Source organism: Eubalaena glacialis, chromosome 6, assembly GCF_028564815.1.
Source record: "Eubalaena glacialis isolate mEubGla1 chromosome 6, mEubGla1.1.hap2.+ XY, whole genome shotgun sequence".
Lineage (NCBI taxonomy): Eukaryota > Metazoa > Chordata > Mammalia > Artiodactyla > Balaenidae > Eubalaena > Eubalaena glacialis.
This window is the reverse complement of record NC_083721.1, coordinates 68,562,288-68,576,489: the sequence shown is the minus strand read 5'-3', so window position 1 is coordinate 68,576,489 and position 14,202 is coordinate 68,562,288. Positions and strand designations below refer to the sequence as shown.

Below are 14,202 nucleotides of genomic sequence, written 5' to 3'. Positions count from 1 at the left end.
TTCCCTCTTGGTCAAATTCAGGGGATAAATAAATATCAGCAGTTTATATTTGTTGAGTGATTGTGATATGCCAGGCTCTGTGTTTGGTGCATGACATAAAGTATCTCATTTAATCCTCACAATAATCCTAAGGAATAGATCATTTATTTCCATTTTACCAATGAGGCTCAGAGAGATTAAGTTACTTTTACTCAGAGTCTCATGCCTAGTGTATGATGGAGCCAGCATTTGAACCCAGATCCTTCAGACTCTACAGTTGCATTCTCATAACCCTGATAGTATACTGCATCATGGCATCGCCTTTCTGAAGAATTACAGTGGTTTCCCATTGCTTAGAGTAAGTTTTACTTAGCATGGTGTTCAATGCCCCACAGGGTCTGACTTCTTTCCTCTCCACCCTCATTTCCTGCCCTATCCACTCTACACACTACTACAACAATTCCAAAACTCTCTATATATATTCATTCTTGTGCCTTTTGTTCTGTTTGCTCCCTGAACCTGGAATGCTTTTCCCATTATGGAAACCTGCCTGACTCATTGTTCAGGATTCAGACCAAATGCCTGCTTTTCTTCCCCAATCCTGCCAGTTGCAGTTCTTTTTTAAGTTCTGCTCCATCATCTTGCTGCACAGTTCTGTTTATAACATAAATTTCTCTCTGGTTATGTATTTTCTTTACTACACCTCTACAGCCCATAATACTGTTTTAAATATGCAATTATTCATCTTTGTCTCACAAGTATATTTTTGCCTGTGACTATTTCATGTTTTTTCTAGAATGGAGAAGAGTTCCTGGGAAATTCATGAGAGGAGGATGAAGGAGCAGTACCTTATGGCTATTGCAGATAAAGATCAGCAGCTCAGCCATCTGCAGAATCTTATGAGGGAATTGAGATCTTCTTCCTCCCTGACTGAGACCCACAAAGTGCAGTATCAAAGACAGGTGAGTGATTTCAGCGCTGATTGCTACTCAGAGGTAACCACTACCCAGGAAACATCAGCTTCCTGCAAGCTAAGTGCCCATCTGCCACTATTAGGCAAACCACCTGATGACTTCCTATGAGGTGGGCAGGGTTTCTGGAAGGAAGGATTTAAGCATGAACAATGTTAAGAGAGAATTTCATCAGTGTTTGTATCCTGGCAGGCATCCCCAGAGACACCAGCTTCCCTAGATGGATCACAAAACCTAGTTTATGAGACAGAACGTCTTAGGACTCAGCTCAATGACAGCTTAAAAGAAATTCACCAAAAGGAGTTAAGAATTCAGCAACTGAACAGCAAGGTAGGTGTTTCCTGCTAGGCTGGAGTTCAATTTCTTGTTTCCATGACTAGAATCAAGAAGGTAAGTAGAATCTGGTTAAGCCTGGCTCTAGCTATATTAGGGGACAGAAGTTTTACCTTTCTCAGAGCCTGGGTTGCTTACCCCAAAGCACTGCACACAGGGCCATTTCCTTTTCCTCACCCTTGGAGAGTCCTTGGGAGTGATTTGGAGAAACCCATTCAGTAAGAATAAAAAAGCCAACTCCTTTAGGGAGACTTCCTCCCCAACATCATCTCCCCATCTGTATCACTTGTTAGTAATATTGAGTTAACTCCCCACAAATCCTCCAGCAAGTTTCTCTGTATTTCCCAATAGTGTGTAACAGGGAAGAGTCTCCGGAAAGAGGATTTTCATGTGTGATTAGATAACAGGGACAGAGGTGAGAGATCTGCTCTTCATTTCACTCCATTTGTAAGCTTCCTCATTGTGTATTTAATGTTCTGGAATTAAAGAAGCCAGCTTGCTTTTTCCCAAACGCCAGCCTTGCCACTCTAGACACTCTAGGGAAGCATGATGAAGTAGAGGACCTCTTTCTATAGGGAAGAGCTGCTTTGCCATATGGTTCCTAGAGCAAAAGTCAAGGCAAGATAAAAAAAGATTATTCTTGGTGACTTCACATCTCTGTCTTCTCCCCTCATCCATTCTCTGGCTTCTCTTCTTCCTTCATCTGCTTCCCCTCCACCACCCTCTTATGAATTATTATACTCCTGTTGCTCTCTGACTAGTCAAAGTATTCTCTAGTGGCACCTCCTCTAGTTCTGCCTTCTTCAGAGGAAACCAGCTAGGTAGTGTATGTTAGCACTGGAAGGGATTTAAGTAATCATTGAGACTCTGGAATCCAAAAATTAGCTTTGAGGAGGGCTATAAATGTCCAAAAAATATATGCAAAATGGGGTGTATGTGTGTGTGTGTGTGTGTGTAAATTTCTCATCACAAGAACTCAGGCATTCACCAAGGGATCTGTGATCCAAAAATGGTAAAGATCAGTAGGCTGTATCACAGATGAGGAAACTAAGGCCCAGAGGTATTAAGTAATTTGCCTGAGGTGTTAGGAGGAGGTCAGTCTGAGGTAAATATGATAATGTACATGGTAAAGCACAGTGCCTGGTTTATGTAGAAGGTACTTATTAAATGTTGTTAAATTCAACTAATTGACACTGAAGTATCAGAGACTGATAACACTATTAATTTTGGCAGAGAAATTTGCATTTTTTTAAGTAGGTTTGTTGATCAAAATGAATTGGTAAAATTGCAGACCCTTTTTGGGGAGGTTGTCTGGGAGTTTTTAGGGGGGAAGTGGGGAGACTCCAGAGCAGATCCTACCCAGTTCCTCTTCTAGCCTAGTCAGTTGTTTCCAGAAAGTTCTGCCCTTCATTGCTCTGTAACACCTCCTCTTTCTAGAAACTATTCAATAGACCCCATCTCAACCTTTGTTATATTTGCCCTCCTGAACATTAGACTGTGACTCACTCTGGGCATTTGTCTTTTCCGGACAGTACTTTAAACTGCAATTCAGGGCTATTAGTAGATGATGAGGTCATTTTAGTGGACAGCAACTGAAACATTTTTCATGTAAATGTTTTACTGAAGTAAAACACCGAAAAGCACACAAATCACAAGTACATCATGGTATATTTTCAGAAAGTGAAGACACCTGTATAAGCAGCACCCAGATCAAAAATCAGAACATACCAGAACCCCAGGAGTCCCTTGTGTCTTCTATTCAATACCACCACCACCTTAGAACTACGTATAAATGGATCATATCTTCTCTTTTGCTTGCTTCATTTATTTTGTGAGATTCATCCATGTTGTTATGTATACTGTGATTTTTCTGTTCTCATGCTGTGTAGTATTTATTACATTGTAGGCATATAAAAATTTCTCTATTCTGCTGTTAAAGAACTTTTGGGGTTTTCCAGTTTTGAGCTATTACAAATAGTGCATATAGTTTTTTTTATAAAACAAGTAAAAGAGATTGAAAATATGTATTATGTAATATATAATAAAGAATATAATTTGTTTTGAGAAACTTTAGTTTCAGTTACTTATATTTATATACTGCGTTCTGGGTCATTATCAAAGTTATGTTTTCTTTAACAGCTTTATTGAGATATACTTCACATACCACTTAAAGTATGAGAAACACTGCTTTAGATCACTGTCATTCTGAGTGAGAAAGAGTTCTTCCTTTAGAAATCAGCTGTAAGGAGGCATCTCCATCCCTAGGGTTGGTCATTTACTTATTCATCATTCATCAAAAACAAATAACTATTATCTGCCTTCTATGAGCCTGGCCATACATTAGGTATTGAGGATACACAGTGACCCCTCATGGAGCTAATTGTTTGGTGATATTAAAGCCTCACTCTAAATGGGTCCCAGCTAGCTAGGAGGACTGCTTCTTAGGTCCTAGCGTGGGATGGTAGTAGATGGGCTGTCAGCATAGAATGTCTCCTCTCCAAGCCACTGCCCTAATTCTTTCCATGGATGCTCAGATTTTATATGTATCTCTGCCAGCATGGTTGGATATTTGTATGTAATGCAAACTTAAAACATGAAACTTAAAACTTAAAAACATGAGGGGAATGATTATTGGTATCATGTAGTCTCTATTTTTCCCTCCTATTCTGTTTTTACAATTATAGATATGATGAAATACAGTAGCTTATGAATTAGAGCAGAGGTCAGCAAACTTTTTCTTAAAGACTCAGTTAATATTTTGGGTTTGTAGGCCATACCATTTCTGTTACAACTACTCAGCTCTGCAGTTGTAGCACAGAAACAACCACAGATAACACATAAACAAATGGGGTGGTTATGTTCCAATAAAACCTCATTTACAAAGAAAAGGCAGAGACTTCCCTGGTGGTGCAGTGGTTAAGAATCCGCCTGCCAGTGCAGGGGACACGGGTTAGATCCCTGGTCTGGGAAGATCCCACGTGCCGCAGCGCAACTAAGCCCGTGCACCACAACTACTGAGCCTGTGCTCTAGAGCCTGTGAGCCACAACTACTGAGCCCGCATGCCACGACTACTGAAGCCCGCATGCCCTAGAGCCCTCGCGCTGCAACTACTAAGCCCACGCTCCACAACTATGGAAGCCCGCGCACCTAGAGCCCGTGCTCCTCAACAAGAGAAGCCACCACAATGAGAAGCCTGTGCAGTGCAACGAAGAGTAGCTCCTACTCGCCACAACTAGTGAAAGCCCATGCGCAGCAACGAAGACCCAACACAGCCAAAAAAAAAAAAAAAAAAAAGGCAGTAGGCCCTGGCTCATAATTTGCCAGCCCCTAAACTACAGGGATCTATGTCTATCCTAGACAGAACAGTGCAGACATTACAAAAGGTGGTTTGTATGAGGGTGGCTTAAAAGCAGTTAGACTTCTTCAGTTATGGGAATTTTTGCTTCCAGTGAGTTTTACTGGTCTCCCCTTTCTCCTCTAGATCTTCCAAGAAAAATGTGTTGGATTTTTTCAACACTGAGTGATTTTGGGGTTTTTTTTTTCGTTTATTTGTTTGGTTTTTCTTGGTGCGGTTTGGGCTGCTTACTGTGGCCAGGAAAGTTGACTTTCTTCTATATTAGGAGAGGACCATATTACTCCCTGTCTCAGAACCCAGTAGTTGTCATTGTACCCAGCTACCTTTGTTTTCCAATTAGTATTGCTTCTTAAACATTTATATTCTTTCCTTTACTAACCGTTCCCAGCCCTGAAAAAACCTACAACCTACTTAAGTTCCCTTGCTGAATTCTCAGATGGGACACCATCAAAAAGCAGATAGAGCTCTAGACTTGGATTCAAGAACCATACTTGAGTCCTGGCCTGCCTTCTTTTAGCCACATAACATTGGACAAGTCACCACTCATCTCTTTTTTGTCATTTGTAAGTGAAGATAGTAGTTCTTCCTCTAACTCTCTCAAATAAGATAATACTTTAGAAAGTGCTTTGTAAACTGAAAATTGCTCTTTAGAGGTAAGGTTATGTGTTGTGTTTTTCATTCTGGCTATGCAAATATTTTTGTTATACCACATGGATTTCTTGTTCTAATTTTCCATATGCATTAAATGTCCTTCCCGGTCAGAGTATCTCTAAAAAACTGTTTATCCTTTCTCCTGTAAATGTTGATTCAACTTTTTTACACAAACATTAACCCAGAATACTTACAAAAAAGAATACTTGAGAAAAGATAGAATGTGCAGCCAGGTACACCAATTTCCTTTCACATAATGTACATTATCCAACAAAGGTACTTCAGAGAGACATCTCTGTGGTTGTTAATGTATCTGGATGTTAATCATAACTAAAACTTAAAATTTGACAGCCTGCAAGTGAGGAATTAGAATTATAGTTCCAGGGGAACCGAATTCAAGTCATTGGGTAGAAGCTACAATGGGTAAATTTTTTATTCAATATGAAAAAGAAAAATATCTGTTTTTGACACGGTAAAAAATGGCTTGGGCTGCTGGACACATTCAAGGGAAGACTGAATTACTACCTGTTACTCATGCAGTAGAGGAGAGACCTGCCTTGAGTAACTGAAATGCTTCCCCCTGAGAGAGTTGATGCTCCCAATATAGTTTCTTACATACATAGGCATAGTAGGATTTATTCTGTTTCTCCCTCTTACCACCTGTTATCATTTTTACTTTCTCGGTAGTTTGCAACTCTCTACAGCATTGAAGAATCTGCCCAGGAATATTATTGTATGAATTTTTAGGTGATAGCTCTGTCTCCAGCCATATTGAGCTCTGAGGATTATAGTCATTTATTAGTAATCTCAACTTGGACCGAAGCTATTGCCTTTCTCCTTTTACAGGCCTCGGTTAGCCTATCCTGTGAGATTGCTTTTGGGTTTCTGCCTCCTGGTTTTTCAGTTAATGTACTAGGCACCATAAATAAAGTTTTTTACCACTCTTCCAGAATTGTTTTCCTTTCTCAGTTGAAAAATTCTGAGTTTTCTCACGTTGGAGGAACACAGTGCTATTTTTGCTATTATTGAAAGAAAGGTCTTGCATTAAAAAAATTAGATCCTTAAGACTCAGGACAGCTTGCCTACACACTGCTCGTAGTGAAACTAGTGAAACAGTCCTATGGGCTGGTGCTCATCCTCTCTCCTATTTCAGTTCTCTCAACTGCTGGAAGAGAAAAATACTCTTTCCATTCAGCTCTGTGACACCAGTCAGAGTCTCCGTGAGAACCAGCAGCACTACAGCGACCTTTTCAATCACTGCGCAGTTCTGGAGAAGCAGGTTCAAGAGCTGCAAGTGGTGAGTGAGAAGGTGAGAGGCCGGGAAAAGTGTTGGGAAATTGAGTGCAGATGATAAAGCGTGAAGCGCAGCATCGAAGAGGTGGATGTCTTCAGGCTGAGGATTCATTAGGTGTGATGGAGACAGTGAGAGGAGAGGAGAGGAGGAATAAGGTCCAGGAAAAACTAAAGAGTGAACGGATTAGGGGCTTCCCTGGTGGCGCAGTGGTTAAGAATGCGCCTGCCAACGCAGAGGACACGGGTTCGAGCCCTGGTCCGGGAAGATCCCACATGCCGCGGAGCACCTAAGCCCGTGCACCACAACTACTGAGCCTGCGCTCTAGAGCCCGCAAGCCCCAACCACTGAAGCCTGCACGCCTAGACCCCGTGCTCCGCAACAAGGGAAGCCACCACAATGAGAAGCCCGTGCACCGCAACGAAGAGTAGCCCCTGCTCGCCACAACCGGAGAAAGCCCACGTGCAGCAACAAAGACCCAACTCAGCCAAAAATAAATAAATAAATAAATTAATTAATTAATTTTTAAAAAGAGTGAATGGATTAGAAGGAAATAGATGAGAGAGGTGGTGGGAGAGAAATCAAAAAGTGAGTGGGAAACAGTGATGACTGAGGCTTTTGGAAGGCTTTTTGCTTTAAGTAATAAGAAAGCTGTAGGAAGATTTGGACCTGAGAAACAAAATAGGCAGAGCTGTTGACAGCAGTGGAGAGGAGAGGTTGTTGAAGTTGGAGGACACTGAGAGTTAGGGTGGAGGTGAATAGGACATGGAAGGAAGAGGAGGGGTTGGGGAGGAGTTGTTGAATAAGGGAAGGAGCAGAGTAGCTTCTGGAATGTACATGAACCTCCACTAGAAGAAAGCAGATTTCAGTGATAAGCCTTTAAACTTTTAAGAGGAGAGATTCAAGAATGAAAATCTGAAGGAAAACCTAATAAAGAGTTTTATGTAGGAGATTAATCTATTAGAACAAAAGATTCTCACTTCTAAATCTGTACTTGAAGAGAGTGATAACGGAGGTATTCCTCTCCACATTTCTCTTTCTCTCCAATGCCTAAGTGAGTTCTCAGTTTGCCTAAGCACAGTTTCTAAACTGCTTTCATCACTGAATTACTAAACTTATTCTTCTTCTAGGGACCACTGAATATAGATGTTGCTCCAGGAGCTCCCCAGGAAAAGAATGGAGCTCACAGGAAGGGTGATCCTGAAGAACTGAGGGAGCCACAGCTAAGGTTGGGGAGGAGTTCTCAACCCCGGAGCGTGTGCTATGTTTGCAGAAATTGGGCGGTCATCGAGTTAGAACAGGAGTCCGTTGTATGGATTTACTATGCCTTCTTATCTTACTGGCCTCACAGAATTAATGTGAGGATTAAAAAGTGACCATTCTAATAACAAATTGTGTGTGAATAGTTTATACAGCAACCCCCCCTGCCACACACACACCTTACTAACGTTATGGTGTTCAAATGAAAGCTATTCAGTCAGTCCCTAAAATCTCTTAAAGCATTTCCTACAGCTTTAAGAGATTTTCCTACATCTCTTGACAGGTATGCTTTTAAAATATTCTTTGTGTTTGTACAGTCTTCTATAAATTTTCATGCTTTATAACCTTATGAAGACTTCGGATCCCTTGTATCAGCAACTATGTCCTGCATCTAGTGATGCTGCTCTTCTCCTTTTGTCCTGAAGCTTTTCTGAAGCCCAGCAGCAGCTGTGCAACACTAAACAGGAGATGAATGAATTGAGGAAGCTGCTGGAAGAAGAACGAGACCAAAAAGTGGCTGCTGAGGCTGCCCTCTCCATGGCCGAGGAGCAGATCAGGCGGTAAAGGGCCGAGGGACACAGCCTCTGTTCACTTCTGACCCTTTCTGATCGTACTCATGTGCATTTCAGTGGCCAGACTTGGGACTAATTAGGATCTAGTTCTCATCCTGAGATGGGTGCTGTAGTGAGGGTAGGATCAAGACAAGCCACGTTAATCCAAGCTCAGCCCCTCTGAAATTCCCTCTTTGGCCCTGATGCAGAATGGAAATTGAGGCAGCTAATCAAGTGCTGCCTCCCAGGCCTGGCGCTGCCGTTGTCATGTTAGCACCTCACATGCAATCTGCAGTGCTTGTGGAACTCAGCGGACTTGCCATTTAAAAGCAGCTCACCAATACTTATAAACATCTCCTCCTTCCTCAGCCTAGCCTACAGAAGGTGACAGACGGACCTACGTGGTACCAGACCATTCTGTCCGCATCAAGGCTGCCCCGGAAAAGCTTATCTTACGGAGGAACAGACACAGAAGGGGTCCTGTGCAGCCAGCCTGGCTCTCATGAGGAGAACAGGCAGGATGGAGCTAGGCTGGGCGTGTTCAGTTTCTCTTTCCAGGCTCACAAATCAGATTAAAGTGTTCCTTCTCTCCTGGAGGAAAGTGTGGGCCCTGCCAAGAGAGTCCAGGAGTTTTAGGCTAATGGACATCCCTTCACATGGAGGAAACATCAGGTGTAGAGTTCCATCCTCCCCACCACGATTAAAAAGTGCATCCCTCTAGGCAAACGCTTGATCAAGTGTGTGCTGTGTTTACTCATAGCCCCTTGATACATTTCTCATTTTTGTGAGAAACCATTGAGTGGATAAAGGCAGCTTCTTCATTAAATGGAGAAGTTCCAGTATTAAATAAATAAGCAAATCAGCAAAAAATGAAGCAGAAAGCAGTAGAGGCTGCCAGTTCAGTTTAATTGTAAAAACCCCACAAAAATCTTTCTTGGATGCTTTTGCCTATTAGCTTTTAATAAATGGAAAAAAAAATAATGAGCTTCTCTGAGTCAGGTGTGGTATAGCAGAGGTTTAGAGACACACCTGGGTTGTGAATTCTAGCTCTACATCTCACTGGCTGTGCCACCGTGGAAAAATACTTTTACCTCTTTAAGCCTTACTTTGAAGATAATAGCACCAACCTCAAACCTGAGGATTAGTTGTATGTAAAGCACGTGATCCAGCATCTGATCCACAGTAGGCAGTCAATTCCTGGTAATTATTACCATCTCTACTGCTGCTGAAAGAAATCTGTCTGCCCTTACACTCCTTGCATGGGGGTGGGGCCGTGGGAGCAGCCCTTGCTGCAAGTCCCTTACCCTGCATCACATGACAAGAAGGCCATCAGCCTCTCATGCCGTGGACCAATGCCTCTTGTTTTTCTCAACACAGGTTGGAACATGGTGAATGGGACTCTGCACGGTCTCCTATCATTGGCTCCTGTGGCTCCCAGGAGCAGGCACTGTTAATAGATCTCACAAGCAACAGTTGTCGAAGGGTAAGAAGGGGGAAGGATAAAGAGAGGGTACTGTGCTCTCAGACAGGGCTGGCTGTGTTGAGGGCAAGGGGTCAAGGAGAAGGAATGTGGGCCTGAGACTGGAAGGATATGGAAGGTTGGAAGAAACTAGTGGAATCTGCCAAGTTGTTGGCCCCGAGGCGTTTTGTCTCAGGTTACCTCTTTTCTACAGTGGTTGGAGAAGGGAAAGGGACAAATCTCTTTAGGGCAAAACTCTCTGACTTTCAAATTTTCCTTTCAGACCCGGAGTGGTGCTGGCTGGAAGCGGGTCCTGCGTTCGCTCTGTCATTCCCGGACACGGGTGCCACTGCTGGCAGCCATCTACTTTCTGATGGTTCATGTCCTACTCGTTCTATGTTTCACAGGCCATCTGTAAACCTAGTTCTCACCTTTTGGATCACCCCCCTCAGAACTTGGAATTCCCTCACCTCTAGCATCAAAACCATCAATTCCAATGGAACAATCTTCCCACTTACAGGTCCTCTCTCCAACTCTCCACAGAAAGTGCCTGCAAAAACAGAGGTGGATATGAGCACAGGTTAGAGCTGCAGGGACCAGTGAGTCTGCTTTCTTCTACTGTCCAGGGCCTGACACTTCTGCATAATCTGAGGAGGCCCCACAGTTGGTTATTGAGCCCAATATTTGTTCAGATTTTGCAGGGCCCTGATTTTTATGGTCCTATGAAAGGTGCTGAGGAATGTCTTTCAGCCAGGAGGATGGCTCCAATAAACCTAATAATCAGAAGTCCAATATCATTTTGATTGATACTTTCTTTGTCTCATGTACCTTATATTTTCTCCTGCTTCAGAGGGAAGGTGAACCTGCCATAAACAATGGCAGGGGGAATGTTCTGGGGAACATTATCTCATAGGATACCTAATTAGGTCTCTGGCAAAATGGAGCCAGAATAGAAGAACTCCCCAGGGCTTTTAGCTGTTGGATCACAGGGGAGGACGGCGTCTCTTTCCCTGGCTGTTCAGACATGACTGGAGTGAGAGTCATGGTCCTGGACTATAGGGTGAGGATCCCACTGCTTATCCCTTGATCACATGTGTACTAAGGTATTCAGTGGCCCGTGCCTTTCCTTTCACTGAAAGGCAAGAGGAACTGGCTATGGACAGTGGGATTCAATTCTTGTCATTCGTGTGTTATCTGAATAAGCCTCGAATGTGGGCCCTAAGACAGTATACTAGGAACCAGTCCTAGGTGAGGCACTGACTCCCAGACAGGGAGGTCAGACTGGTGTGACAACCACTCCTAGCCGCTTGAAGTACGAAGCTGCTTTGCTGTTGGTGACAGTTATTCCGGTTTCTCATTGCGTCGTCATCTGCCCTCTGTGGTAACAGAGAGCTGAGGAAAATGGAGGGAGATTATAGAGAAGACAAAATATTTAAATCCAAGCCTGAGAATGACAGCCGGGTTTTGAATTCCATTTGTGCCTATTCCCCACCTCTCCTTTCTCCAACCCTTACCCGTTTGGTTATTTTCTCATTTTGCACATGTTCCCTGCCTGCTCTCACCACCCAGAGAGGAGAGAAAACTGGTGGACGGACTGATCCGCTCTAATCCTTTGTTCTGTGGTGACCAAATCATGGTCACAGCAACCCAGGAACTTTCCTGAACAACTGTAAAATAATAAAATTATTTTCAGAATGAAATACTGTGGTGGCGTGTAAATGCATGTATACACAGGTGCTTACATATATGTGTTTGCATGCTGAGGAGAGGAAGGTACATAGAGGAAGTAGGGATGGAGTAGCCAGGAATTACCATAGGAGTAGAAAGCTCTGCATATCCAGGCTTCATTCTCACTGGCCAGCATCTGGCTGCTTGCGTCCTTCTAGCCTTAGCTGCTAGACCCCAGGGTGGTGAAGCGGAGTGAGGAAATTCCATCCTAATACTGAACCAAACAAGCTGGGCCTTAGGGCATGAGATTCATGCAGGTTTTTGCCTGGGCCTGGGAGAACTGTCTGGTGCATATTGAAAACATTTTGTCCCTAGGGATCCCTCTGGGTAAGAGTGGGGGAAGGGAAGTCTCATAGGGGAAAAGCAGGATGGGCATTATGATGTGTTTATATCAAGTCACTGCTTGAGAAATGCTAGCTCACTTTCTCAAGGTACAATAAGTAAATTGAACCACGTCTATCTGGCTTTAAGGCCCATGCTTGCTATGTCTCACTGCCTCTCATCAAGAGTGAACTTGGGGGACTTCCCTGGCGGTCCAGTGGTTAAGACTTGTGCTCCCAATGCAGGGGGCACGGGTTCGATCCCTGGTCAGGGAACTAAGATCCCGCATGCCACACAGTGCAGCCAAAAAAAAAAACAAAAGAGTGAACTTGGGACATTTGCTAAGGAGAGATGGACTTGATTGTTTTTTAATTTTATTTTATTGAAGTGTAGTTGATTTACAATGTTGTGTTAGTTTCTACTGTACAGCTAAGTGATTCAGTTATACATATTTTTCATATTCTTTTCCGTTGTGGTTTATTACAGGATATTGAATATAGTTCTCTGCTATACAGTAGGAACTTTTTGTTTATCCATTCTTTATATAATAGTTTGCATCTACTAATCCCAAACTCCCATCTCTCTCCCCCCCCACCCCCTTGGCAGCCACAAGTCTGTCCTTTATGTCTGTGAGTCTGTCTCTCTTTCGTAGATAAGTTCATTTGTGTCATATTTTAGATTCCACATATAAGTGATATCATATGGTATTTGGCTTTCTCTTTCTCACTTACTTCACTTAGTATGATAATCTCTAGGTCCATCCATGTTGCTGCAAATGACATTACTTCATTCTTTTTTATGGCTGAGTAGTATTCCATTGTATATATGTACCATGTCTTGTTATCCAAGATGGGCTTTCTTGTCATCTATGATTAAATTCTATGATTTCTCTAAACAGCTGTATCTGGATGGTGTGTCACAATATCTGGTCTGATCATTTCTATTTTTGACCCAAAATTGGGACTCAAAATGTTCTAAAAGATTTTTTTTTCCTTCTACAAATTTACTCTTCCTTAAAATAATTTTGGTGCTGCCATAATAAATAGGTTATGAAGTAGGAGAAATAATCAGTTGATCTCCATGCTAGGCATAGAATACTTAGATTTGGAAGTGACTGAAGTCTTACGTTCCTAATGCAGAAATCCCCTCCTCTGTATCTTGGACAAATTTCATCCATTATCTGTTTGAATCCATTGGGGAGCGCACAACTGAGCAAATCAGGTCAGAACTCCATGTCAATCAAGATTAGGAGAGGCTCGGTCAGATACAGTAACAAACACCCCCAAATTCTCAGTAGCTAAAACAGCAATTATTTTTTACGATTATTTTTTAGTCAAAGACTCCAAGTCCCTCACACAGTGGATGGAGCTCTACTTGTATTGTCATTCTTAGTTGGGGACCCTCTCACTCAGGGACCTAGGCTGCCAGAGGAGCCACTCTGGAGAGTTGCAGGTTGCCTTGTGTCTACTGCGAAAAAAATGCACAACCTAAAAGTTGAGGATTATGTTTTATTTGGCAGACAAAACTGAGGACTTAAACCCGGGATGCAGCCTCTCAGATGCTCTGAGGGACTGCTCTGAAGAGATAATGGAGGAGCCAGGATATATAGGAGTTTTTGCAAAGACCAGATAGTCGGAACTTCAAAAAATTACTGTTAATGAAAGGAAAACAGATATCTCAAGTTAATGAATTTTCTGTGTATGGGAAGAGGTAAGAGTCTGGGCTCATTGATATGCACCTTAGCTATCTAGGGCCAGTGTCCTGTTCTTTTCCATCCTGAGTCCCCTCAGGCATCACCCGTGGCTTGATAGCTGCAGCATCCTTTATTTACTGATAATGACAGGCAACATTTTTTTCATTCACACTTGGTAAGCAGTGGACAAAGGAGCATAGCAAAGCTTGCGCTGGTCTTGAAGTCTCACTTCAAGTCTCACTTGATGTTTCACTTCTTACATTTCACTGGTCAAAACAAAGTCACCTGAGCAAGTCTGACTTCAAGAGGGAAGGGAGGGGCAGCAAATCTTACAGAACCGTAATACAGAATACCACAAAGACCTTCCATCATCTGGTACCACCTAGTTTTTTCAGACTTCTTCCTACTACATGGGACCAAATCTTTCTGAATTAGCTCACACTCCTCACTGCCCCCTAAACAATCTCTGAACTTTCCTCCCTCCATGTCTTGCCTTTCCCCTATGAGTTATGCCCTTCCATCATTTGATTGATCAATGTTTATTTGAACATCTACTGTATGCAAACCCCAGTTTTTAGTACTGTGCGTAATGTGGAAGTGACTTTCTTT

General features: G+C 42.7%; 1 protein-coding gene across 11 annotated transcripts in view; it reads left to right on the top strand.

Moving 5' to 3' along the window:
- Window positions 1-11,551, top strand: part of GOLGB1 (golgin B1) — an 86,669-nt gene extending 75,118 nt beyond the window's left edge. For 4 of the 11 annotated variants that reach the window (XM_061194217.1, XM_061194215.1, XM_061194214.1 and 1 more), the window contains 7 exons: window positions 776-941; window positions 1,143-1,280; window positions 6,444-6,599; window positions 7,712-7,809; window positions 8,267-8,401; window positions 9,770-9,875; window positions 10,135-11,551. In XM_061194217.1, the coding sequence (XP_061050200.1) occupies window positions 776-941; window positions 1,143-1,280; window positions 6,444-6,599; window positions 7,712-7,809; window positions 8,267-8,401; window positions 9,770-9,875; window positions 10,135-10,269 (934 nt within the window). In that variant the 3' untranslated portion in view covers window positions 10,270-11,551. Of the gene's footprint in view, window positions 1-775; window positions 942-1,142; window positions 1,281-1,634; window positions 1,699-2,960; window positions 3,242-6,443; window positions 6,600-7,711; window positions 7,810-8,266; window positions 8,402-9,769; window positions 9,876-10,134 lie in introns of those variants that run through there. The other 7 variants (XM_061194218.1, XM_061194216.1, XM_061194213.1 and 4 more) reach the window with 5 other exon arrangements.
- The last annotated feature ends 2,651 nt before the right edge of the window (window positions 11,552-14,202 follow it).